The 26,410-nt window shown below is 39.2% G+C and overlaps 1 protein-coding gene across 1 annotated transcript in view; it reads left to right on the forward strand.

Moving 5' to 3' along the window:
* Positions 1-26,410, forward strand: part of btbd16 (BTB domain containing 16) — a 71,169-nt gene that overhangs the window by 6,776 nt on the left and 37,983 nt on the right. Inside the window, exons 4-5 of the mRNA XM_043712687.2 lie at positions 4,634-4,753; positions 13,610-13,701. Of these exons, the coding sequence (XP_043568622.2) occupies positions 4,634-4,753; positions 13,610-13,701 (212 nt within the window). The remainder of the gene's footprint in view (positions 1-4,633; positions 4,754-13,609; positions 13,702-26,410) is intronic.

Consider the following 26,410-nt stretch of genomic DNA (forward strand, 5'->3'; position numbering starts at 1 on the left):
TTAGCTTTATTAAATCACTACTGATTTTAATTGTGTTGTAAAACTATTAATGTACACTCCCTGTACAAGTACAAGATATAGAATTTTCACTGAGCTAATTCAATATTGAAACAGCACTCATGTATGCTGAATAATAGAACTAATATTTTTGGGTCTTATTCTGGATATCCACTTTGTTCAGGAATCATCTCATTCCAAGAGGTGAAGATCAAATGGTCCATGAATTGGAGTCTCTCTTGATTTGGTCGGTATTAAATGTGAAACTGGGGGTAGATAGTAATCTAGAGTATAAATACACATGATTGCCTTGTCCCTATTAGACACATTGATAACACTGATCTATCCATTATCATAGTTCATGGAATATGAATATGAAATGCATACATATTAGCCTTTTCATGATAATTATTCCTTACCATAGGGCCTTGCAAATCTTAGTGCGGTCAGGATTCAATGACAATGGAGATTGTGTAATCATAGGGACTGCACCAGTATTAACTCCTGAAGAATTTTAAAGCCTATTTATTTCAGTTTGTAAGTTTCATTTGGCAATATTAACAGGTTTCAATGTCTAACTCTCTTCCACTGCATGTTATGTGCTTAAAGTGGCATCGAGTCATAGAGATTACAGCACGGAAAAAGACCCTTCGGTCCAACATACCAACCAGATATCCCAACCTAATCTAGTCCCACCTGCCAGCACTCGGCCCATTTCCCTCCAAACCCTTCCTATCCATATACCAATCCAGATGCCTTTTAAATGTTGCAATTGTACCAGCCTCCAACACTTCCTCTGACAGCTCATTCCATACACGCACCACCCTCTGCATGAAAAAGTTGCCCCTTAGGTCCCTTTTATATCTTTCCCCTCTTACCCTACATCTATGCCCTCTAGTTCTGGACTACTCCACCTCATGGAAAAGACTTTGTCTATTTATCTTATCCATGCCCTCATGATTTTATAAACCTCTATAAGGTCACCCCTCAGCCTTCAATGCTCCGGGGAGAAGAGTCCAGCCTATTCAGCCTCTCCCTACAGCTCAAGTCCCCCAACCCTGGCAACATCCTTGTAAATCCTTTCTGAACCATTTCAAGTTTCACAACATCTTTCCGATAGGAAGGAGACCAGAATTGCATGCAATATTCCAGCAGTAGCCTAACCAATGTCCTGTACAGCTGCAATATGACCTCCTAACTCCTGTACTCAATACTCTGACCAATAAAGGAAAGCATCTATCTGGGACTCCACTTTCAGGGAGCTATGAACCTGCACTCCAAGGTCTCTTTATTCAGCAACACACTCTAGGACCTTGCCATTAAGTGTATAAGTCCTGCTAAGACTTGCTTTCCCAAAATGCAGCACCTCGCATTTATCTGAATTAAACTCCATCTGCCATTTCTCAGCCATTGGCCCATTTGATCAAGATCCCATTGTAATCTAAAGTAACCTTCTTCGCTGTCCACTGCACCTCCAATTTTGGTGTCATCTGCAAACTTACTAACTACACCTCTTTATGCTCGCATCCAAATCATTTATACAAATGATGAAAAGTAGTTTGCTCAGCACCGATCCTTGTGGCACACCACTGCCACAAGCCTCCAGTCTGAAAAACAAGCCTCTACCACTACCCTCTGTCTTCTACTTTTGAGCCAGTTTTGTATCCAATTGGCTAGTTCTTCCTGTATTCCATGAGATCTGACCTTGCTCACTAGTCTCCTATGAGGAACCTTATTCAAGTCCATATAGATCATGTTCACCACTCTGCCCTCATCAATCCTCTTTACCTTTTCAAAAAGCTCAATCAAGTTTGTGAGACATGCTTTCCTATGCACAAAGCCATGATCACTATCCCTAATCAATCCTTGCCTTTCCAAGTATGTGCAAATTCTGTCCTTTAGGATTCCCTCCAACAACTTGCCCACCACTAACATCATTCCTGAAGAAGGGCCTATGCCCGAAACGTCGAATCTCCTGTTCCCTGGATGCTGCCTGACCTGCTGTGCTGTTCCAGCAATAAAGTTTCAACTTTGATCTCCAGCATCTGCAGACCTCACTTTCTCCACCACTAACATCAGTCTCACCAGTCTATTGTTCCCAGGCTTGACCTCACCACTTTTCTTAAATAATGGTACCACGTTAGCCAACCTTCAGTCTTCTGCATGTAGCAGGATTTCTATCTGACAATATACCCCAACACATTTTCCTGGGTTGTGGTCAAAAGTGTATAAATGATTTTCTCCCTGTGGTGTTTCCACGTTTCAGAAGGAATTCCTCTTTTCACTGAAGGAAAATTAACACAGGGAGGCAGTCTCTGCAACACTTCAAGTGGCTCAGACAATTGACCTCCAGACCATAAACCTATGTACGATTCTTTCTGATTCGTATCCAATAACTCATGCTGTGTAATACATGTGTTTCTGCATGCACATCAGGATTAAGCTCAGTTCTGAAGTTCTCCATGATCAAACAGCCTCCCAGCAAATACTGATCAAATTCGCACACACAAAGTGGGCTCATAATATTTTTGTTGATTGCACTCCAAATGAGTTATTGTCATGAGGAAAGTGAGGAAAGAAAAATCTATTTGCTTTACTGTATAAGCCATGCCTATATGCAATATTTCATATATTAACAGTTATAGTTAGTAATTGTAGTTAGTATGATAGTTTGCACGATCTTTATATTTTTGACATGGAGTTATTTTTTACATTAAAGATTTAACTGAGATAATTTACAGGCAAACACATATTAAAGGAAAAAAATCTTCAGTGTTGAATCATGTTTAAAGATTATGAGCATATTTCAGGGCTGGAAACAGTGATTAACTGTTGCTCTGGAAGAAATTAATTATATGCTTGGTGGCAATCTAGTTTATAATTACTGCTTGCAACTATGTTAAAATATAAAAGAAAGTCATTCAGTAATAGTTTGGAATTATTTCTGTATGATTGGTTAGAAATTGAATAAATTTCAAATTGGGATTTGTTTCTGAAAGCACATCAGGATTCACTTGAGCTACTTAAACCTTAAACTGAGATGCCTGTACACTTTGAGTTCATCTTTCATCTGACTATCTTATAAAGTATGTCAGAGGTATCCTGGGGCCAACATTTATTGTAGAATTCCACATGAATGCCAACTTGGAAAATTAACAATCCCTGAGCAACAGTTTCCAACAGGCTGGCATAGTCTTGAAAAACCTGACGGCCCCGAAAGAATTTAGAATGTAGGCATGCATTTACTGAAAATGCAGGCGGTGTGGGCTTGTTATAGCTTAATGTGAAGAGTAGTTCAGTATTCCATCATTTATGTAGCAGGTCATATTTTAATAGAAAGATTATGGGTTATTTTGAAATCATCTGTTGCTAAATTGCATTGTTAAATTGTTTTTCCAGTTGTCAGTATGATATGGAGGTAGTCTTCTCTCATCAAGCTTTCAGTCACACTGACATTTATCCAGCTCATCCAGGCAGTCTTGTCTCTAAGTTTTGGAGAAGATTTGTAGCTCGGGTGCTCGTTGTTGTGGTTCAGTTTGCCGAGCTGGGAATTTGTGTTGCAGACGTTTCGTCCCCTGTTTAAGTGACATCCTCAGTGCTTGGGAGCCTCCTGTGAAGTGCTTCTGTGATGTTTCCTCCGGCATTTATAGTGGTTTGAATCTGCTGCTTCCGGTTGTCAGTTCCAGCTGTCCACTGCAGTGGCCGGTATATTGAGTCCAGGTCGATGTGCTTATTGATTGAATCTGTGGATGAGTGCCATGCCTCTAGAAATCGACCTGGACCCAATATACCAGCCACTGCAGCGGACAGCAGGAACTGACAACCGGAAGCGGTAGGTACAAATCACTACAAATGCTGGAGGAAACATCACAGAAGCGCTTCACAGGAGGCTCCCAAGCACTGAGGATGTCACCTAGACAGGGGACGAAACGTCTGCAACACAAATTCCCAGCTCGGCGAACTGAACCACAGCAGTCTTGTCTCTCTTCACCTCTGTCCTCCTACTTTCCTGCGATTCCCTTCTCTCATTTCACGTTGGGATAGTTTTCCTCTTTCTTTCTGGTCATACTGAAAATCCTCCTTCCTGAGTACAACTCTGTACCATTATCTTCTCTTCTTTCACAATTTGCAATTACTTCTAGGGCATAACACTTAGCTGCAGACTGTGGACTACACTTTTCATCACAACACTGCCTCTCAAGAACTTTGTATCACAATGCATAATGATATTTCAACTCCTATTCAACTGCATCATCAGATACAAACCAGAATCGGCATTTATTTTTGTTTATGGATAAGCAGACACTTCAAATCACTATGTAAAATGTGCACACTTGACATTTATGGATCTTGCCCTCTCAGTGAAATTATCAAGTTTAAATTAAATAACATTCAATTGCTAAGTAATCAGAGCCAATGGGCTCAAGATCTTCTATTTGGCCTCACTGAAGAGGTAATTGACAAACAGTCAGATGGAAGGTTAAAACAGAAACAGGGGTTGACGTTTATGTAATTGAGCTTATATGTCTCTTCTTTCATGACATTGAGGATAATGTTGCAATTTATAATTATTACATTTCCTCTCTACTGTGATGTTACATGTTATAATTCACATTATGGTGCTCTGCTGTTTCAGATTGTTTACTTTTTCTGAATATCACGTGCTACAAACTATCCTCTGCTGGATTTTCCTTCAGGTGAATACTGAGATACGGCTAGTTCCACCTTATAGCACAATCATAACCTATTTTATCAGGTGATTACCTTACTCTGCTCACCATTACATATTGTAAAATAGTTTTAATTTAAGTAATGATTTTGGAAGGTGAATATTGTGTTCAACTTACCATATCACAGCAACGTTCAACTTTCACACTTCCACATTCCATCTAATATTGTGAATTTTGAAATCTATATACAGTATTTTCATGCCAGTGAAAAAGAATGTAAGCAAGCCCCTGATGTTTTTTCCCCCTAGTCTGCCCATTTGTAGATATTATTCTCTACTCTTACTTTCCTGGATTATAAAATAAACATTACCGGCCCCTTCTTCAAGTTTACTATCTTTTGCAAATTTTACCATGGGCTTTCAACTCCAGATAATTCCTATGTACAGTATAAACATTTGGAGCACATTAGACAGTATACCAGGCAAACTTGGTATCAGTCCCTGAACTGGCACCCACACATTACTTTCACACAGCCGGTTCTTTCTCTCGTATGTGTTAGCTAGCATATCCATGTGTGTAGCAGAACACGGTGTGTGGAATTTGCTTCTTGAGAGCTTGTTAGGAGGCTAAATATATGGGAAATAGCTGATCCTGGTGTACTCTTGCAGCAGAAGAGAGAGACTAAGCTCCATGCTAGGTTTATCCTTAGGAGTCAGTAAAATAAATCAGGCGAGCAATGGATGCCAAATAGCTAATGTGATGCAACATGGTAGTCTGAGATTTTTGTCCTTTGGCTGGCATGAATGTTAAGCCAAGCCACACAGAAGCCCAGAGAGGGATAATGGCCATGTGCTGACTGCAGCATCATTATCAATGTTAAGGCAGGCTCCAAATTAAAAGTTAAAATAAATGTCTGCATTCAGAGGCCATCAGTGGGTCTATAAGCTGAGGCTGCTGCAGAAACAGAGCACTCTTTCTGGCTAGTTTCAATAAATTTTTCAAATAGGGCCTGAAATGGGCAAGGGATCAGTGGACGCATGTTCATTCATTGTGGGATTAGGGCCCCTCACAAACTAATGGCCCTGATATTAAAAAAAAAATTGTGACATCACCAAACAAATACTAAATTTGTCCTTCAATGCCACTTCCTGCAAAAAAAAATGTTTAAAACTTAGGTGAGACAGGATTTCTTCTCTTTCTTAAATTGTTGTCTGATCCTTATTAGGTTGTTTTCATATTCTAAGTCTGCAGCCTATTCTCAATAGTCAATGCAGTATTTTGTTGGTAACTGAACAGGATCTGCAGTTACCTGAATTAGTTTTGTTACTTATCATGGACAAAGAAGTACCATGTTGGCATTTTTCCAAGCCAGTAACTTCTTTTGCTTCAGAATGACTCGGCATTTTGTGACCTTCATTCCTATTCTGACTTATACAATTGGGTTTACAAGATCTATGTGTAGGGATTAGTAGTTTTCAGTCCTTTATGCCCATCCATGTAATTCTATATAAATGATAACAAAGTTAGCTTTGGCTGTACAATCTCCCATGCTGAATACAACTAATGTTTACTGTTTTGTGGTTATAGGTTGCAATTCACATACTTTTCTACTTTTGCCATCATGTGCTTTAATACACTAACATTTACATAACCATCTACTAAAAGCTACATTTAAAAAAGCTCCTGACAGTAAACTAAAGTTTTGCATTTTCCTCTGAGAGGTTTATTAGGAAATGGGATTACATTTTCCAAAAGAACAATTTAAAGTGAAACAGTGTTAAAATCTTGAAACTTTAAGATGGTGCGAGATTGCAAGTTATGTTCAGATTTCCATATACTTGAAGTAATAGCTTGAGAGTAAATAGGAAGAATGCCTCAAGTAGCAATGATGCATAGCCTTGTTAGATCTTTTGTGCAAGCAGTCAAAGCCAAGAATGCTACCTATATGAAATCTTGAGGAAGTTCCTGTGAAAAAAATAATTCTGTTGTGGAAATCCCATGGTGTAACTATATCCCCAAAGAGGATAAGGGATGTGGCTGATGTTATGTCCTACATTTTTCTATTTTATTAACAACTGCACCAACTTGTTCTGTGTGGAAGGCATAAGAAATTTGAAGGGTAGTTTTACCCTGGAACTTGTTAACAGATTAGTAAATTCCAGCTAACGTGATAGCCAGGTTCTGATAAAAATATTGTTAGTATCTCTCTCTCTCTCGGTCTTTTTATTCTTAAATTCAAATGACCTTTTTTAGCTGCATTGTCAATTTGTGCAAGTTCTAGCTGAATTGCTGACAGATGTATAGATTGCCAAGAGTGTGCCAAGAACAAAGAATAATACAGCACAGGAACAGGCTCTTCGGCCCACCAAGCCTGTGATGATTCCTAATCCTTATTTGGACTTGCTACTTATTGTCCATACGCGGTTTCTGTCCCTCTGTTTACCCCCTGTTTGTGTGTCTATCAAGGAAAAAGTTGAGACTACTCGAGCCATTTTGTAACAAATTATTATAATCAATGGCTTGACTTGAATTTGAGCCTAACATCATGCAACTCTTTCTTCCCTGTAGCAAGAAAAAGGTACATTGTGTATTGTAAATTTTTGAGGAAGTTGCAGGCTGATTTCCATTAATTTCACAAAACAGCCTAGGATTTTCAAAAAGTAATGCTAATTGCCCATTGAACTTGTGTAGAAAGTCTTAGAATTATTAATGTAAATACCATTTTAATATCTTGACAATTTTTAATGGCTACAAAGTCAACCTCTCTTGATAGGCACGTGAATATTTAAAATTGTTTTAGAGTACAGGAGTTGGGAGGTCATGTTGCAGCTGTACAGGACATTGGTTAGGCCACTGTTGGAATATTGCGTGCAATTCTGGTCTCCTTCCTGTCAGAAAGATGTTGTGAAACTTGAAAGGGTTCAGAAAAGATTTACAAGGATGTTGCCAGGGTTGGAGGATCTGAGCTACAGGGAGAGGCTGAACAGGCTAGGGCTGTTTTCCCTGGCTGAGGGGTGACCTTATAGAGGTTTACAAAATTATGAGGGGCATGGATAGGATAAATAGGCAAAGTATTTTCCCTGAGGTCGGGAGTCCAGAACTAGAGGGCATAGGTTTAGGGTGAGAGGGGAAAGATATAAAAGAGACCTAAGGGGCAACTTTTTCAAGCAGAGGGTGGTACGTGTATGGAATGAGCTGCCAGAGGATGTGGTGGAGGCTGGTACAATTGCAACATTTAAGAGGCATTTGGATGGGTATATGAATAGGAAGGGTTTGGAGGGATATGGGCTGGGTGGGACTAGATTGGGTTGGGATAGCTGGTCGGCATGGACAGGTTGGACCAAAGGGTCTGTTTCCATGCTGTACGTCTCTATGACTCTATTTGAAAAATGTTGGCTTTCTTGCTTTAACTTTCTAGCTTTTTTACTCTTTCTTCATGTAATCTTTCTTCCCCTCTTTCTTTTCTTCTGGTACATGATTTCACATTGAATTCACCTGCTAAATTCATTCCCTGAACCACTCTTGTATTACTTAAATTTTCCCTAAATTATTCTTATCACTGGATGAATACTTGGCACCAGAATTTCCTAAGGATGAGAAAGCCGATAGACTATTGGTGTGACTGAAGGCGATAGAGATAATAGATGAAGGTGAAAATGTACTGACAAGGCTGGCCATTCTTCAAATGGGTAGATCATTGGCTGTGCTAGATCACATCTCAGGTTGCTAAAGTGAGTGGATGTGGAGATTGTGGAACAGCTTGCCATGCTCTTCCAGTCTTCCCTAAATATGCGGGAAATGCCAGGAGATTAAAGGGTGGCAAATATGACCCCTTTATTCAAGCAGAGATGGACAGACATTTCCATTAATTGAAGATTGGTCAGTTTAATATCAGTAGTGTACAGGTTTGTCAAATAAGGAGAGGCGATATGAACTCAAAGGCACGGGTCTAAAAGGTGTGCAGGGACCAAGGGACCTAGACGTTCCCTTACATCAATCATTATAGGTGGTAGAATATACTGAAAAGACAATTAGCAAAGCATATGGGAGCTTGGGTGAGAACTATAGCACTTTGTTGAATGGCTTCTGAAAGTCCAAATATACATATTTGTCCTTGATCAACTTTGTCTGGATATCCTCAGAAATTTCCCTGCAACAAAACCATGCTGACTTTGTTTGATTATCTTAAGTTTCTTTTTAAATGTTCTGCTACTTCTTCCTTAATAATAGCATCTAACATTTTCCCAGTGATAGATGTTTTGCTCTCTGCCCTACAGTTTCCTTCTTTCTGTCTAGCTCCTTTCTTGAAAAGTAGTGGGGGGGAGAGGGTAGGCGGTTGGGGGGTGTGTGGGGTGGGGGGGTAGGGGGTTGGGGGGGGATAGGGGGTCGGGGGTCATAATCGCGACTTTCCAATTTGCTAGAAGACTCCCAGAGGCCAGTAAGTGCTGGAATATTTCAACCAATGCTTCCACTATCTCAACAACCACTTCTTTTAAAGAAAACTTTTGTATGCAGGCCATCAGGTCCTGGCAATTAGTCAGCCTTCAATCCAATAGCTCCATCAAAGGATCATCCCATGATACAGAACTTGAGTATTGCTGAACAAAAGTCATTTTCTCAAAGCTTTCCATCTTGCACTCATCAGCACAATTCACAAGAATATGATCAAAAGATCAAAAGCTTTGACAAATATTTACATTTTCAGCAATACTGATTCATAGGGAGTAAATGGAAATGCTGTGAGACTGCAAGGTCATCAAGGCTACAGGGGCAATACAAAATGGAGAATCATTCTGCATTTCAGGTGGATGCTGACAAAAACATGAAGTGTCAGATTGAAGTCATTTGTGCAATGATTGCCAAAATAGTTGACACCGCATGCAGAGTAGGTGGAATAAGTTACTGTTTTGTCTTCAGGAATGGGGAGAAATGTTTGGCGTTTAAGGACCTGCTGGGGCAATTGTAATAATCATGATTCAGTAATGCAATCCATCCTGCTTTAATTTGTGTTTCATCGGTATGTCATTCATTGTTGAAGAATGCATATTAAGAATCATGGCATCAAGCACTCATGACTCGTACATTGTGTGCACTAATTACCACCTTGTCATACCAGCTTAGTAAATATAGTCAACAGATACACTTAAAAGCGTCACCCTGAACTTCTCATACAAGAAGCACATTTTCACTGAGTGGAAGACAACGATTTAGAGCTGCCACATTTGCACTCTAGGCCATGACATGAACTGTGACTATAAAGGTGCCTTGTCATTTTTTCTGGGGAGTGGGGTACAAACATGTTGGTTTATTGGCTAAATTCTACACCCCAAACATGACTTAAAAATTTTGGTTGCACACGTACATTTGGATAAAGTAACATATCTCAGTGCTCCCAATGGCCACATGACAATAACCTTCTTGGAAAGTGCCCATGCATACTGTGGGAGAATATAACATAAGACTTCACTGTGATAGGTATGAAGTCCCAGGAGTTCCTTCAGTGATGTTTTGTTCTCTGTCTGACATTCCTCATTGATTATGTGTTCACACATCTCACATGGACATTGCCATGGCTGGAGGTAATGTGGCCTTGATTCAAATACAAAGATTGTATAGGAGGGGACAGCAATTGAATTATCAATTAGTTCAAGAGCTGCAACAACCAGTGGCTGTTGCACATGCTCTAAAGGTGCACACAGCAGTTAAAAACCACCAAGGAGTCATAACAGGGACCCTATTTTGCCTACTATCATTCTCTTTAACTATCTGAAGAGTTAGTGCCATCATCACTGAACTGTGTCATCTGCTGCAGTAGGACTCATGCATAGAAGAACTGGGTAACAATCTCATCTTCGTGCTCATCAAGGTCACAACTCCCCAGAATTTTTATGCCACTCATTTCAAAGATAACCTGGATCTATGAGGCATCTCTCTGTTCTTGATACATAAATGCATCTTGGATAGAACTGGTGCCATTTTATCCACTATCTTAATATCTTCATTTCCCTTCCTTGTGATGAGGATAGTCAAGCAGCTGGACAGTGAGATTCTTCATTTCTGACTTCTTCCTAGTGCAGAGTTCTATCAACTGCGCACACATTGCTTTGAGACTGTCCTATCGCCAACATGCAGAGTTCATCAACAGAAAAGGAACCTACTCCATCAATGTTCAAATTGTACATGAGTATCAATATCAAATTATTGGAAGTATGTTGCAGCCATCCTGGGAACTGCCATGTCTCTTGCAACTAGAGAACTTACACTGCATCCTTCCAAGATCCTTGAGCCATACAGCGATGATTCCTTGGGAAACGACGACTTCTCCATCCAAACATGGCTCATGACATTTTTATGAATCCTTGAGACTGATGAAGAATGTGAAACGACACTGTTCATGTTTCCAACTGGGCCGTAGCAGACAGACCTTAGACTTACTTATGATGAGGTTTTTTTATGCCCGGAGTGCTCTTTTGAGGCCTTGCAGTATGGCTCAGAATTGGTGCCCAGCATCATTGCGGTATGCTGCGCCCTTCACATAAGAAGCCGACAAATAAGAGAATTAGCAGCAATTTTCTGAGGATGAGGATTTTGGACATTGAGTGAGAGGGACATCCCTGGCAGCATGATAACGCAGTTTGTTGAGCATGAGAAGCCAGAGGGAACTGAACTGAATCTCACTTACAGGGTGAATGAACTGGGTTTGGACTTCACTTGATTGTTGAAGATTCTGTTGTTAATCTGAAAAGCAGCCCCTGTTTAATGCAACAGGCATTTGGACCTTGTTATTTTTTACCTTTTCTGTTATTGAATAAATGTCTTATTATCACTGAAATGATATGTTTGATGTCTTTCGGTGATCCCAATTTCAAGTACCTGCTCATTACATATCCTACCAATCATTTGAGAAAAGTCAGCAGCAAGAGGGTGTACTTACATCACAAGCTGCTTAAATTGGGTAGCTCTAAAGGATTTAGATAGCATCTCATATCTGAGTGTTGTGAAGTCTCTCCTGACAACCAACAGTTTGAAAGGAATCTTGAAGGATCTCCTTTTGACCCTTCCATCACCAGTAGCTCGCCAATGTTCAGAATGCTTGTAAATTCTAAAGTAGTACTCAAACACTTGGGCATCCTGTCAGACAGCACTGAACCTGTGGAAGGCAGCACTTTCTGCAGCTTTTATCGGCAGACAATGTATTATAATGAACAGTGGATATGCAAACTGACCATTGTATATCTTTCACCTTTGAATGGCAGTACACTTCCTTGAAAAGATGATTACACACAGAGAAGCTTTTGCAGCAGAAATGTGTGCAACCATCACTAATTCAGTACTCTCACTTCTAAGGTGGGTGTAAGTGTGGAATGGTGTATGCAGGTAAAAAGAGGTAAAAGGCTTTTGCCCGAAACGTCGATTTCGAAGCTCCTTGGATGCTGCCTGAACTGCTGTGCTCTTCCAGCACCATTAATCCAGAAAATGATGTATGCAGGTCAAGCCTTAGCACAATCTCTATATATTATGTTTAACATCAGTGTTGTCCAAATCAAAGTTCAATGCCTTGGCTTCAGTCAACAATGCCACAGTCAAGGATTTGTGATGTCTGAGACTATCTGCAGGCAGGGAGTTGGTTGCTTGTGAGACATGAGCAATGCTTAGCCATTACAATTTCTTACATCCTTGAGAAAGGATGAAGAGGCTGCACAGTCCTCACATTGATACAATGTAGTCAGGTCCAACTGCAAAAATAATATCACAGCAGATATTTAAAGAATGCAAATGAATACACATATATAAAGTTGAAGATTATTTACAAAGATGTGTCACTACTGTCACCTACATGCTCCCAGTATGTTTCTTCTTCCTCTCCATCTAATTACCTCTAAGTATGGTCCTGACTTCCATAGCTGAGGTGACATGAACCTGCTCAGTATCTGGCCCAGTTCACCTTGATGACTAGAATGGTCAAAACATTTTAAATGTTGCTCTATGATTCTAAGGCTGCATGACATATTTGCCTGACTAGGCCAGTAGCAGGACATAACTAACAAAGAAAAGAAGATCCACAGCCATTAGATCAGATCAAAGCTCTGCAATCCTGCCACCTCCAGTCATCAATGGTGATAGACAATTAAGCAGCGAGCTCCAAAAAGCTCCTGATCTGGTAGAGTGCAGCACTCCTGTGCTAGAGACTAGGCTGAAGCATATACCTTCACATATAGACAGAAGTACCAAGTGGATTATCCATCTCCTTGACCTCTTCATGAAGTTTCCACCATGACAGGTGCCTAGGTTCAGATGATTTGATTCAACAGGTGTCCTGATTTGGAACTGCATTGCCATTCTTGGTCAAAAACATTGGATCTTCATCCCTCACTACACTTACAATGTGATTACATCACAAGAACTATAGCAGTTCAAGGAGATGGTTCACCATCTCCATCACAAGGGGACTTGAGGATGGGATATTAATCCTGACTTTGGTGGTGATGCTCACATACCAGAAAATGAATAAAAGAAAAATCACCCCATCCCACTTCCGCCATGCTATGACCTCCTCCCATATTAATTTTATGTTAGCTGTTGATGATTGGCATGTCATAAAAACAAAAAAAGTTACTTAACAGCTAACAATTAAAATTAACAGTTGTTTTATTCTAAAGCATTTTGCTGTTTCTCCTCAGCATATTTTTGACAGTGAGGACTGAACAGTAGCGCGTTACAGCTTGATAAATAATCCATTCTCACTTTCTATTGTTTCCCTAACCAAAGCTCAGATCAAGTTAGAAACCAGAAGAAACTATCAGTGCAATTTCAACCGGTTATTTCCCTTAGTTTGTAATATATTTCCAAATAAGTCTTGATTAAACCAGGAAATAAAGGCTTTTTGGGTGATGAATAGAAAATCTAATCATGTTGCTCTAAATGACTCATTTTCTCCACAGTTTACAGAAGATGTTCGTCTACCTAGAAAAGGATGTTCGACACAAATACTTTGGGCTGTTTCAGGCTGTCCGATTACATGGAATAACTGAAAGTGAGTTCTCTAAATTGCTAACTTTAAAATGTCAGTGTTGTTATGTTCATTATTATGAAATGGCATATAATTTAAACCAAAACCAGATTTCGGAAACACTGACAGCAACACACAGCAAGAGAATTTCAGTATCTCAATTGTTCAAACATGCTGATCCTATTATTCTACATCTTATTTTCATGTACGATTGCAAATTGTCTTGTTCCACTGTCTTATTCGATAACAGTTTAATTGTTTCATTTGGCTTTGAAGAAGAGCTGCACACTGACTTATGGATCTCATGCACATGCTCCAATGGAAATGCATGCTTTAAATTACATAGTCTGAATCCTTCTGGTAGTATTAATCCAACTGATCCAACATCCAAAGATTAACTTTTATTCAGAAGTGCTTTGTAATAAATAGATATAGCAATACATAAAGCATTATTTTTACAATGTTTATTATTTGAAAACCTAAAAGCAGTTCCTCTTATCATTACTTATTACCTCACTCTGCACATCTGGACAAACACCCTGGACAAAGTAAAAATAATCTTCCTTAACATACTTTAATCTGTTTGTAAATCAATGTAAGTTTACCAAATCTTAGCAACCTATTTCATAGATATAAGGATTTGAATCTTCAAATAAGTTAGACCAGTACCATCAAATACCATCATATATCTCATTTTGGTAATCATATGCAGGTATTCACTCATGATTATTCTGGTCAGATTCATATAGTTCCCACCTTTCAGTTCTATTTTTTTCCTTTTTTTTCCTCCTAACCTCATGATTCTTCCTTTTCTTCCTTTTCAGCCACTTTCCTTTGCCCTTGACGCTTGCCAGTATTCCTCACTTCTCTTCCAAGTTTCTTGTGCTTTATTTATGCTTTTATTTATTTTTATTCATGCTTTTATTTATTTTTATTCTCTTTCAATTAACCTGTGACCATGTCAGCTGCAGTCAGAAAGGGGGGAAAATTTCCTCTAATTTCTGCCACCTCTTCCATGCACCTCCTTCTAGCTCTGCTCACTTTTGTGGTACACTTAAATACAATGCAAAGTCCTTTTTAATAAAACAAAATGTGACCTAAATTGATTTGGTTGAAGATTCAAGGTTGAATTAGAATTAGGGAGCATTGCACATATGTGGACAGGAACAAGGATGAGGTGAGAGATATAGCATGGATGGAGAACACTTCCAGACTGATCTAGCAAGGTTCAAGTCAAGCCAGCAGGATTGAACATTGGAGGACAGCAACATGCTATAGACAGACTGGAGACCAGTAGATGATGTTGTCACATCTGATTGGTCCACACTAAGAATATTTAAATATTATAATCGAAAAATGTCCTAATGACCAATTACTGCTCAACTTAAATGACCAAATGTACAGCAATTATGTTGCTCCAAATTGAATAATTAGTTAAATGAAATAATGTTTTTAAAAATAATGTACAGACATTTGTGAAGTACTTTATAGTGCACTTCAGAATTTTAAAATAAACTATAATCTACTGATGCTATTGTCTGCCAGCAGGCTACCTTGACATAACTTTCTAACTTGTCAGGCAAAATATGATATTTTAGTCATTGTGGACGTACTAGCCTATCTCTGTGGGAGTATCTTAGTGTCAGAGGTGCTGTCTTTCAGATAAGATATTGAATTGATGTCTTTTGGGTGAACATAAAATATTTCATTGCACTTTTTGAAGAAACACAGAGAAATTATCTTTGGTATTCTTAGCAATGTTTAACCCTCAGTCAACATCTCAAGAAAAAAGACAGAGGGACCAGTCGTTATCAGATTTCTATCAATGGGAATGTGTTGTATGCAACTTGGAAGCCACATTTCCTCCATTACAACAGGGACTGCACTCCAAAACGTGCCTCATTGGCTACATAGCTTTTTGAGATGTTCTAGTCATAGAATCCCTATAGTGTGGAACCATGAAAATGCTGTATAAATCTAAATCTTCTTTCCTCTACCTAATTGTCAACTTCCACTAATGTGAATGCACTTTGGTGTACCTTTAATAGTCTAACCACTGCACCCTGCTTCATTTTCTTCATTTATTTTTGTTGCTTTTCAGATGAACTTTTCCAAATATATGTCACATTTTTAGTGTTGTTTAAACAATCTGAATCAGTGTCAATTTGCTTTGAATTTTGTAAATACAGGTATAACATTATAAGGTGTGTTGGAAATAAATAATTTAAAATCACATTCTTAAGTTTTAATTTCTTCCTGGTTTGTATCTTTTAAATGAGAAAATTAGTTAAACTGAAATACATGAACTTTACCTGAAATAAAAATTATAGGAAAGATATTTTCTGACACTACTTGTGAAATTAAATGATAATTTCAACCGTTTGTTATTTAAACAATATTTTTTATTAGCTGAAATGGATTGCTGAATCATTAGCAGAAATCAACTTTACAGATCAAAGGAAGATAATAATGCTTCCAGATTCACTGTACATTTAGTTCTGAATTTCAGAATGTTTCATTTGCATTTCCTGTTTTTTCAACTATGAATCAATCCTGTTGCTCCCACTCCAAATATGTCAGCTGTAATGTGATACGTTGCAATAGCTGCTACTCAATGCTTAGCCAAGTTAATCTCTCCCAGTCCTTGGAGTTGTGTGGAAAGAAATAAGCCTGAACTCAAATTTATCTTTTGTGGCGAAATTGGTAAATGTGATTGGAAATCACCCTGAATGCAGCATTTTCCGCTTTCATGGTGGCAGGACTGGAGTTAGCTCACTGACAGCTGACCATTCAAATCATTAGATGCCTCCACTTCTGTAAGATTTGTTAATGTAGGTATTTGAAACTCAAAGTGTGCAAATTAGATCATATAATATGTCATACAATTGGAAACAGGCTCTTCAGCTCAACTCATCTATGCCGACCAGGTTTCCTAAACTGAACTAGTCCCATTTACCTGAATTTGGCTCATATCTCTCAACCTCACCCTTACCTTGAAAAGGGTAAAAGCATGTCTAAACCTTGTGGATTAATTTTCTTTTCAGGGTACTCTTTTGGAGAGCTAAGGCATCTAGTATCTGGTGCTGGTTTACATTTGGAAGAGTTAAGTTGACATGCCTCTGCATAAGAACTGCATAAAATCAATTGGGAACTGTCACAATGGTCAAAGATCTGTCAAGCTATCAAACAACTGTCAAAGAATTGTCAAGCTGTTAAAGGGACCTATCAAGACTCTCAAAGAAACTTACCAAGACTTCAGAGGAATTTATCAAGATTGCCAAGGCATTTCAAACTCTAAATTACTTTTGAAAAATAGTTTGTAGTGTTAAAAGGAGATTGCTTTCTATTTTGCTCTGTTTGTTGATATTAAGCTGAGGATCTCCATTGGATTAGTGCTGAATAATTGACATCTCAAGAATGCATTGTTACATTGAGATGTCTTCACTTCACTGTTTGATTGACAGCTACAAGAGGTTGTAGGCTCTTTGGTGTGAGACTATGAATCCCAATACTTGTTACACTTAAATAAAATATTTCCTTTCATTAGGCATTATGAAAGTGGAGAACTATAAATGTAGTAAATAGGTGTATTTTTTACAAATAGAATCATAGTGTCATAGAGATATACAGCACGGAAACAGACCCTTCAGTCCAACCCGTCCATGCCGACCAGATATCCTAACCCAATCTAGTCCCACCTGCCAGCACCCAGCCCATATCCCTCCAAATCCTCCCTATTCATATACCCATCCAAATGCCACTTAAATGTTGCAATTGTACCAGCCTCCACCACTTCCTCTGGCAGCTCATTCCATACATGAACCACCCTCTGTGTGAAAAAGTTGCCATTTAGATCTCTTTTATATCTTCCCCCTCTCACCCTAAATCTATGCCCTCTAGCTCTGGACTCCCCCACCCCAGGGAAAAGACCTTGCCTATTTACATTATCCATGCCCCTTATAATTTTGTAAACCTCTATAAGGTCACCCCTCAGCCTCCAAAGCTCCAGCGAAAACAGCCCCAGCCTGTTCAGCCTCTCCCTATAGCTCAAATCCTCCAACCCTGGCAACATCGTTGAAAATCTTTTCTGAACCATTTCAAGTTTCGCAACATCTTTCCGATAGGAAGGAGACCAGAATTGCATGCAATATTCCAACAGTGGCCTAACCGATGTCCTGTACAGCCGCAACATGACCTCCCAACTCCTGTACTCAATACTCTGACCAATAAAGGAAAGCATATCAAATGCCTTCTTCACTATCTTATCTACCTGTTACTCCACTTTCAAGGAGCTATGAATCTGCATTCCAAGGTCTCTTTGTTTAGCAACACTCCCTAGGACCTTATCATTAAGTGTATAAATTCTGCTAAGATTTGCTTTCCCAAACTTCAGCACCTCACATTTATCTGAATTAAACTCCATCTGCCAGTTGTCTGCCCATTGACCCATCCGGTCAAGGTCCCGTTGTAATCTGAGGTAATCCTCTTTGCTGTCCACTACGCCTCCAGTTTTGGTGTCATCTGCAAACTTACTAACTGTACCTCTTATGCTCGTATCCAAATCATTTATGTAAATGACAAAAAGCAGAGGATCCAGCACCGATCCTTGTGGCACTCCACTGGTCATAGGCCTCCAATCTGAAAAACAAACCTCCACCACCACACTCTGTCTTCTACCTTTGAGCCAGTTCTGTATCCAAATGGCTAGTTCTCCCTGTATTCCATGAGATCTCACCTTGCTAATCAGTTTCCCATGGGGAACCTTGTTGAACATCTTACTGAAGTCCATATAGATCACATCTACCACTCTGCCCTCATCAATCCTCTTTGTTACTTCAAAAAACTCAATCAAGTTTGTGAGACATGATTTCCCACGCACAAAGCCATGTTGACTATTCCAAATCAGTCCTTGCCTTTCCAAATACACGTACATCCTGTCCCTCAGGATCCCCTCCAACAACTTGCCCACCACCAAGGTCAGGCTCACCGGTCTATAGTTCCCTGGCTCGTCTTTACTGCCCTTCTTAAACAGTGGCACCACGTTTGCCAACCTCCAGTCTTCCGGCACCTCACCTGTGACTATCGATGATACAAATATCTCAGCAAGAGGCCCAACAATCACTTCTCTAGTTTCCCACAGAGTTCTCGGGTACATCTGATTAGGTCCTGGGGATTTATCCATCTTTACCCATTTCAAGGCATCCAGCACCACCTCCTCTGTAATCTGGACATTTTGCAAGATGTCATCATCTATTTCCCTACAGTCTATATCTTCCATATCCTTTTCCACAGTAAATACTGATCCAAAAAACTCATTTAGTATCTCCCCCATTTTCTGCGGCTCCACAAAGGCCGCCTTACTGATCTTTGAGGGGCCCTATTCTCTCCCTAGTTACCCTTTTGTCCTTAATGTATTTGTAAAAATCCTTTGGATTCTTCTTAATTCTGTTTGCCAAAGCTATCTCATGTCCCCTTTTTGCCCTCCTTTATACTCTTCTAAGGATTCACTCAATCTATCCTGTCTATACCTTATATATGCTTCCTTCTTTTTCTTAACCAAACCCTCAATTTCTTTAGTCATCCAGCATTCCCTATACCTACCAGCCTTTCCTTTCACCCTGACAGGAATATACTTTTTCTGGATTCTCGTTATCTCATTTTTGAAGGCTAGAACTTTTCTCAATATAGTGAAGTCTACAATAAACCTACTCAATAGAATTTTATTATTTCATATCTATGCATAGATCCTGAGATCTGCTCATGATGGAATCTAGGTGAGTTGGCATGGTAGGCAAAAGAGGCAAGGCATAGGTTGGTACTAAATTGGGATAGAGTTCAGAAAGGGCCACATTTAAGCACAGGAACATACGATGGCATGGAGTGTGTGGGGTCATGGGAATTGTGTACATGGCATACGTAGGCAAATAGGTTGTGGCGGGGGTGTGGATTTTTGGGATATGGGTTGCATGGAGGGTTTGGGGGTATCATGGAGTGAACACAGGACATTGTGTGGCTTGGGGTGACATGGATAGGGCATGAGGAGTGCGGAGGGTTGGAAAAGAGAATTGAGAGTGAGAGTTGAATGAGTGTTTTGTATGTTAATCTTTAATCTAAAACTTTGGCCTCAGTATTGTAGCTCAGAGGCAGACTTTGCACACATTTGAACTCTGCATCGGGCATCCTCCTCATATTGTTGCCCACCCCCATCAACCTCTGACCCAGCTTTCATTGTCTCAGTGAAAATGGATGTCTAGGCAGGTATTATTGGTGGTTGGGATAGTGGAGCTGGGAATTCTTCTGTCCCTGTGTGTCAACCGGGTAATGAAAATCGGAGCCCTGGTTTTACATTTTCCAAATAAGCTGAAATTAAAAGCTGGCTGTGAGATTCTGTAACATTTGAGGAGTTTAGCTGTTGTCAAATATAACATAAACTCAGCTTTGTAATCATAAATGGCACCAACTAGGTTATTTTGAATTCCTGTTGTAACTGAGAATTTGCAATATTTCTATTCTTTATATGTAATGGCAATTGTATTGTTCTGTTTCAGAATCCAATCTAACTTAAATTGTTCTTATTTGATCTCCTGTGCTTTTTAACATGTATCTCTGAGTAATCTGCTGCTGAGAATGCAAAAGGAATGTCAGTTGGTTCATGTTCTACATTAAAGCGCTCTTTCATCTTAAAAGAAAAATCAAGTAGTCCTGCTCACTCATTAGAGAGAGATGACTGCTGGTAGGTTTAACATGAGAGTTAGCACACCTCAGACAAATGGTGAAGGTGAGAATGCAGGACCTTCATGGTGACCTTAGTCAGTATGGGAGTTGAAACACCACTGTTGGCATCACTCTGCATGACAGATCAGCCAAATGAGCTAACCAATCCTTTAATCTGCACTGTAACACATTCCATGCAACTGTTAGAATTTTTTTAAAAATGTAAACCTCTGCAACGTGCTGTACAGGATGGTGAATGTTGATGATATGAATGGATGAACAAATAATGTCAGTGGACAAGTAATCCACAGACCCAGATTAATACTGGAGAGATAATTATTCAATTCCTAACGCAACAGCTGGTAGAAATTCAATTCAAATTGTAACTCTGGAATACAAAGCTAATCTCAGCAATGGTGCCATGAAACTATAATTGATTGTCATGAAAACCCACCTGGTTCATTTATGTCATGAAGGGACATTCTTGCCTTTCTTTTTTTAGCCTACTTATAACTCTAGATTCTCAGGAAAGAGGTTGACTCTTAACCACCTTCTGAAGTGATCTAGGAAGCCATTCAGTTCATGGAGAATCAAGATGGGCTACAAATTCTGGCTTTCCCAGAGACACCCAGATTTCATGAAAGAATATAGAAAAAGAATTAAGTTGGTAATAGACTTTGCTCTTTGAGTATGTTGCCATCAAATTGTTTGCACTTAGAAGTTAACTTTCTCCTTTCCAATATCAGTTTTTGTATTTGGAGTTCTTTAAAACCATGAAAATTTTAAAAATGCTAAATTACAACATGTTTCATGCCTCACTACTGAATCATTTCAAAAGACATGATTTTCCTTGTTTCTAAGTGTGGGCAGGAGTGTGTTAAGTGGCAACTTATCATGTCATATCCCTCTCCCATTCCTCCCTGGTGAAATAACTCATGGGATTAGCCGCTAATTGATACATTTAGAACTAATAGACAACATCGCATTCTATCACAGGCCTCCACACTGGTGAGCTGGCAACCAAACAGAAGCCAATAGCTTTTAGGCTCTGAAGCCAAGTCTACCCCTTGGGAAACCTTTTTTCTCCTCTTCTTGCAGATTAGTGGTCATGAGGGCAGGAAGGTTGGAGGTTTGAAGGAAAGGGCAGGTGAGTGGTTTTCAGAGCTACCCCTTTGCTTGCCTTGTATCACTCTGATTGCAGTCAGCTTAAGGCCATTGGAAGACCTCACACAAGCTCAGGAGAAAAGTTGTCATGTTCCCAGTTAGGAAACTAACCTTCCTTCTTGCCCACCAAAGTAGCCAGTGATCGGAAGGTGTCAGGTTACAGTGTCTATTAATTGACCACGAAAAGGCTTCAAGTGCTGCTGAATCAAAAGTCACCCATGGATCTTCATGCCACTTTTGTAAATTCAGTGTTAATTGAGAAAGGGGAAGGTTAGTCTTCAGATTTGCCAAGTTTCCCTTTCTCTATATCTCTCAAATTCCAGGGGAGAATAAATCTGCCCAAAACATTGTCCCGAAGGAACTAATAACCATCTTGCTTGAATATTTGTCAGAGCACGCACATTTGTTTTCTTAATGTCAGGGCTGCTTATCAGGTAAAAGTCATAGCAGCACTGAATCATTGAACCGCAGAGTTGTAGTAGTTTACAGTGCAGGTGTCGACTCAACCAAATGTGTTATAGAAAGTAACTGCTTACTCAAAATTTGGTTGAATCCCTCCTTGTCTGTAAGATTGTAAAATTTGTAAGTACAAGCAGCATTTCTCACTACTGAGAGCTAACGATGTGAAATGATCCTTCTGAATGTCAGCATAGGTCAATCAGATCCAAAGAACAAAAAGAAAAATTGGTTGCACTTCTGTTCTTGATTAATAACCGCTGCTACCTTTGGAAATGTTCCCTGCAAGCTTGCTCTTGTACTGTATTTACCCCCCCCCCCCCCTTAATAGATCCCTTTGGCCTCTTTTGCTGAAATCTAAACAGTTACTAATACCCAGGTCTGCTGCTTTTTTGGCCAGTTTTTATGTCCCTTCCTTGGATCTGATACTATCCCTAATTTCTCTTTGGTCAGACTACCTTTACCATTTTCTTTTTGTGTTAGACAGCAGTGAACAATTGTTGTATTCTCTCCATGTGCTCTAAATATTTGCCATTGTCTATCCACATCATCCATTTAAGTGACATTCCCCAATTAATCATAATCTGCTCGCACCTGATACCATCATAGTTCCTACACTTAGATTTAGGACTCTAATCTCGGAATCAACCAAGTCACTCTCCACCTTAATGAAGAATTCTGTCATATTATGAGCACTCTTCCCCAAGAGATCTCACACAGCTAAATTGCTAACTACTCCTTTCTGAATATACAAATCCCAATGTCGGACACCATGATTTCCAGCTGGTTCCAACAGATTGGCCAGAAAACCATCGTGTAAGCACTCCAGAAAATCCTCCTCTATTATTATGAGAGGAAATCAGCTTTTATGAATTGGAATCTATATGGGTACAATTTAGAAACACCAAACAGATAGTGTGATTGTATATAGATGCCCAAGCTGTTGTGGTAATGTTGACGAAGGCATTAAACAGGAAATTAGAAACACAAGCAATGAAGGTGCAGCTGTAATTATGGGCAAGTTTAGTCTAAATGCAGATTGGGCATGCTGTACAAAGAGATGGCAAACAAATTAAATAAATATTTTGATTCTGTCTACACAAAGGAAGACACAAGTAACATGCCAAAAACATTGGGAATGCAGTGTCTAGTAAGGGGGAAGAACTGAAAGAAATCAGTTAGTAGGAAAATGATGTTAGGAAATTGAGGAATTAAAGGTTGAAAAATCTCCAGGACCCAATAATCTATCTCCCAGAACATTTAAGGAAGTGGGCTTCGAAATGGTGGATACTATTTTGATTCTATTGGCTCTGGAACAGATCTTATTGGTTGAACGTAACTCATGTATCCTCACTATTTAAAAAAGAAAATTGGATAGAAAATAAAATTATAGACCAGTTAGCCTGATATAGTGGGAAAAATACTCGAGTTCATCGTGAGAGATTTGAAAGTAGAGCACTTGGAAAAGTAGGTCAGACAGAGAGAACATGGATTTATGAATGGGAAATCATGTTTGACAAATCTACTGGAATATTTTGAAGACGTAACTAATAAAGTTGATAAGGGGGAGCCACAGAATGTGGTATATTTCTTTCAGGACGCTTTTGAGGAGGCCCCACATAAGAGAGTAGCACATACACTGAAGGACATGAGAATGGGGTTAGTATACTAACATGGATGATGAAATATCTGGCAAATTGGATGATGAAATATCTGGCAAATTGGAGATGAAGAATAGGAATAAACAGGTCTTTTTCTGAGAGTCAGGCAGTAACTTGAGGGATACTGCAGAGATCAGTGATTGAAACCCAGCTCTTTGCAATATACATGAATGACTTAGATGAGGGATCTAAATTCAGAATCTCTAAGTTTGCAGATGGTGTAAAGGTTGGTGAGATGATGAACAATGAGGAGAATGCAGAGATACTTCACTGTAATTTGTGCAAGTTGAGAGAGTGAGCCAGTGCAGGGCAGATGAATTATAATGTGAACAAATGTGAGGTTATCCACTTTGGTGGCAAAAACAGGGGAAGGCAGATGTAATACCTGAATGGCAATAGATTGGGAAAGGGGAGGTGCAACAAAATCTGGGTGTCTTTGTACACTAATTGCTGATTGTAAGCATGCAGTTGCCGCTGTGATGAAGGCAAATGTTGGCCTTAGTAGCAAGAGGTTTCAAGTACAGGAGCAATTGAACTTGAATTGTACAGGGCCTTGATGAGACCACAACTGCAGCATTGTGTGCAGTTTTGGTCGTCTTATCTGAAGAAGGATGTTCTAAGTGATAGAGGGAGTGCAGGAAACACTTACAGACTGATTGCTGGAATGGCAGGACCGAAGGTTGAAGAGAAACTAAATCAGTTAGAACTGGGTTCACTGGAGATTAGAAGAATGAGGAGGGATCATGTCAAAACCCATAAAATTCTAACAGGTCTAAATAGGACAAATGCAGAAAGGAAGGTCCCAATGACCAGTGAGTTGAGAACTAGGGAATCACAGTTTAAGAATATGAGGTAAGCCATTGAGGACTGAGACGGAGGGAAATTTCTTCACTGAAGACTGGTGAGCCAATGGAATTCTCTGTCACAGAAAGCAGTTGAAGCCAGAATGTTCAATGTTCTCAAGAAGGAGTTAGCAGGAACAGGTACTAAGTTAAATGATAAGCCATGATCATATTGAATGGTGGAGCTAGATGAAGGGTACTCCTTCTTTGAGTCTACTCCTGCTTTGTTTCAATATTTCTATGAAATTCACCCAGATGTAGATTTAATTATGGATACTCTGGACTTTAGCAGCAATTTCTCGAATAGCCTGTTTCAGCACACTACAAAACTCACAAATGAATATTCATTTGAGAGATCATTCTAAGAATTGTAACCTAACAAGAAATAACACCATCAAATAAAATAGAATGAATTCTCATCAATTCATACAAGGGAATTATCTTCATTTTGGAAATTGTGATTTCCAATAAAATGTCTCCTGAATTTTGTGACTGAATTGCATATGCAATTTTGTTTACATTTATTGATTTTTATTATTCTTGGGGCAAGTTTTCTCTCGTCGTGCATTTTTTACAGTATACACTGAGCTGCTAAATGTGCAGGCAGCTGCCTTTATTTCTCAAGCCTTATGTAATGTCGATATTAAACTGGCAAAGAATGAGACCTGTGACAGCAATGACTTGACCTGTGAGTTTTGTTCTCCTTTCTGTGGTGAAGCTTATGGTCTCTTTACCACATCCCCTGATGAGAAAGTGGAGACTGAGAAGAATGTGAAGGAGGTGATACTCTACCCTTCCACACTCTTGCAGATTGCATTGGTAATATTGTGTGATGACACATCAAGCTGCCATCTTGTAAACATTTGTAACTATTTCATATTTTTAGACTCTGAACAGCAAATTGATGTAGCCTTTTGTTTATTGATAAGAAACATTGAGCAATTTTCAGTTTTGTTATTTGTAAAATACAGACCACAATTGCTTGTTCATGAATAAAAAAGAACCACAAAACTCATAGTGAAAACTGCTGTGGAACAGGAAAAGTGACTGATTTCTGACTCACCAATCATAAAAGAATGAGACGTTTCACCCATCTGAAAGGCATTTAGTGTCCTGCTGCTGAGAGTTATTTCTTGCCTAGCTGATCACAGAGCCTTTCTTGCCTATTGTTATTATTTTATTAAATATTTTCCATCCTTTTGCAAGATGATTGCTCATCCTTATAGTTACAGTAATTATGTTCATCCTTTTGTTATGAAAATGGGACATAATATATCTCGACTTTCAAAAGGCCTCAAATATGTAGGTTTAGTTGTATATTCTAGATTCACAAGGGAGTCCAATATTTTGAGAATTGGAGTCGCCTTGAATCTGTTCCACCATCCAAGTGGATCATGGAAGATTTGTGTCTCAACTATATTGACCTGTCTGTGATTGATGTCCTTTGATAATTTATCAGCTTTGTTCATAAAAGTTTCAATTGATCCAGCATTCTCGGCCTTTACTAGGGAGAGGGTTCGAGATTGCTGTCGAACTTTATGTGAAATAAATCACTTTCTGATTTCACTCCTCAATGGCCTCGCTCTTATTTTAAGATTGTCGCTGTTTCTTTGCATTCCTTTATCACAGCAGATAGCTTACCTGTTTTACCTTTGTGATTCTTCAATAATTTACACGTGCTAATTAACTAACCCCAAACCTTTTGACTTCAAGGAAAAAACAATCCAAATTTATACAACTATCCTCATCTCTTAACCATTGAAAACCTGGTCCTTTTGAATCTGCTCATTGGCTTCCTTTACAAGATGATACCACCCTCTGAGGTGTGGTACCCAAAATCAAATGGTCTGTTTCAGGTTCAAAAAAACTGAAGCATCACTTTCTTTCCTTTGCATT

This window comes from Chiloscyllium plagiosum, unplaced genomic scaffold, assembly GCF_037043375.1.
Source record: "Chiloscyllium plagiosum isolate Xiang-an unplaced genomic scaffold, Cpla_swu_hap1 HiC_scaffold_22, whole genome shotgun sequence".
Classification (NCBI taxonomy): Eukaryota; Metazoa; Chordata; class Chondrichthyes; order Orectolobiformes; family Hemiscylliidae; genus Chiloscyllium; species Chiloscyllium plagiosum.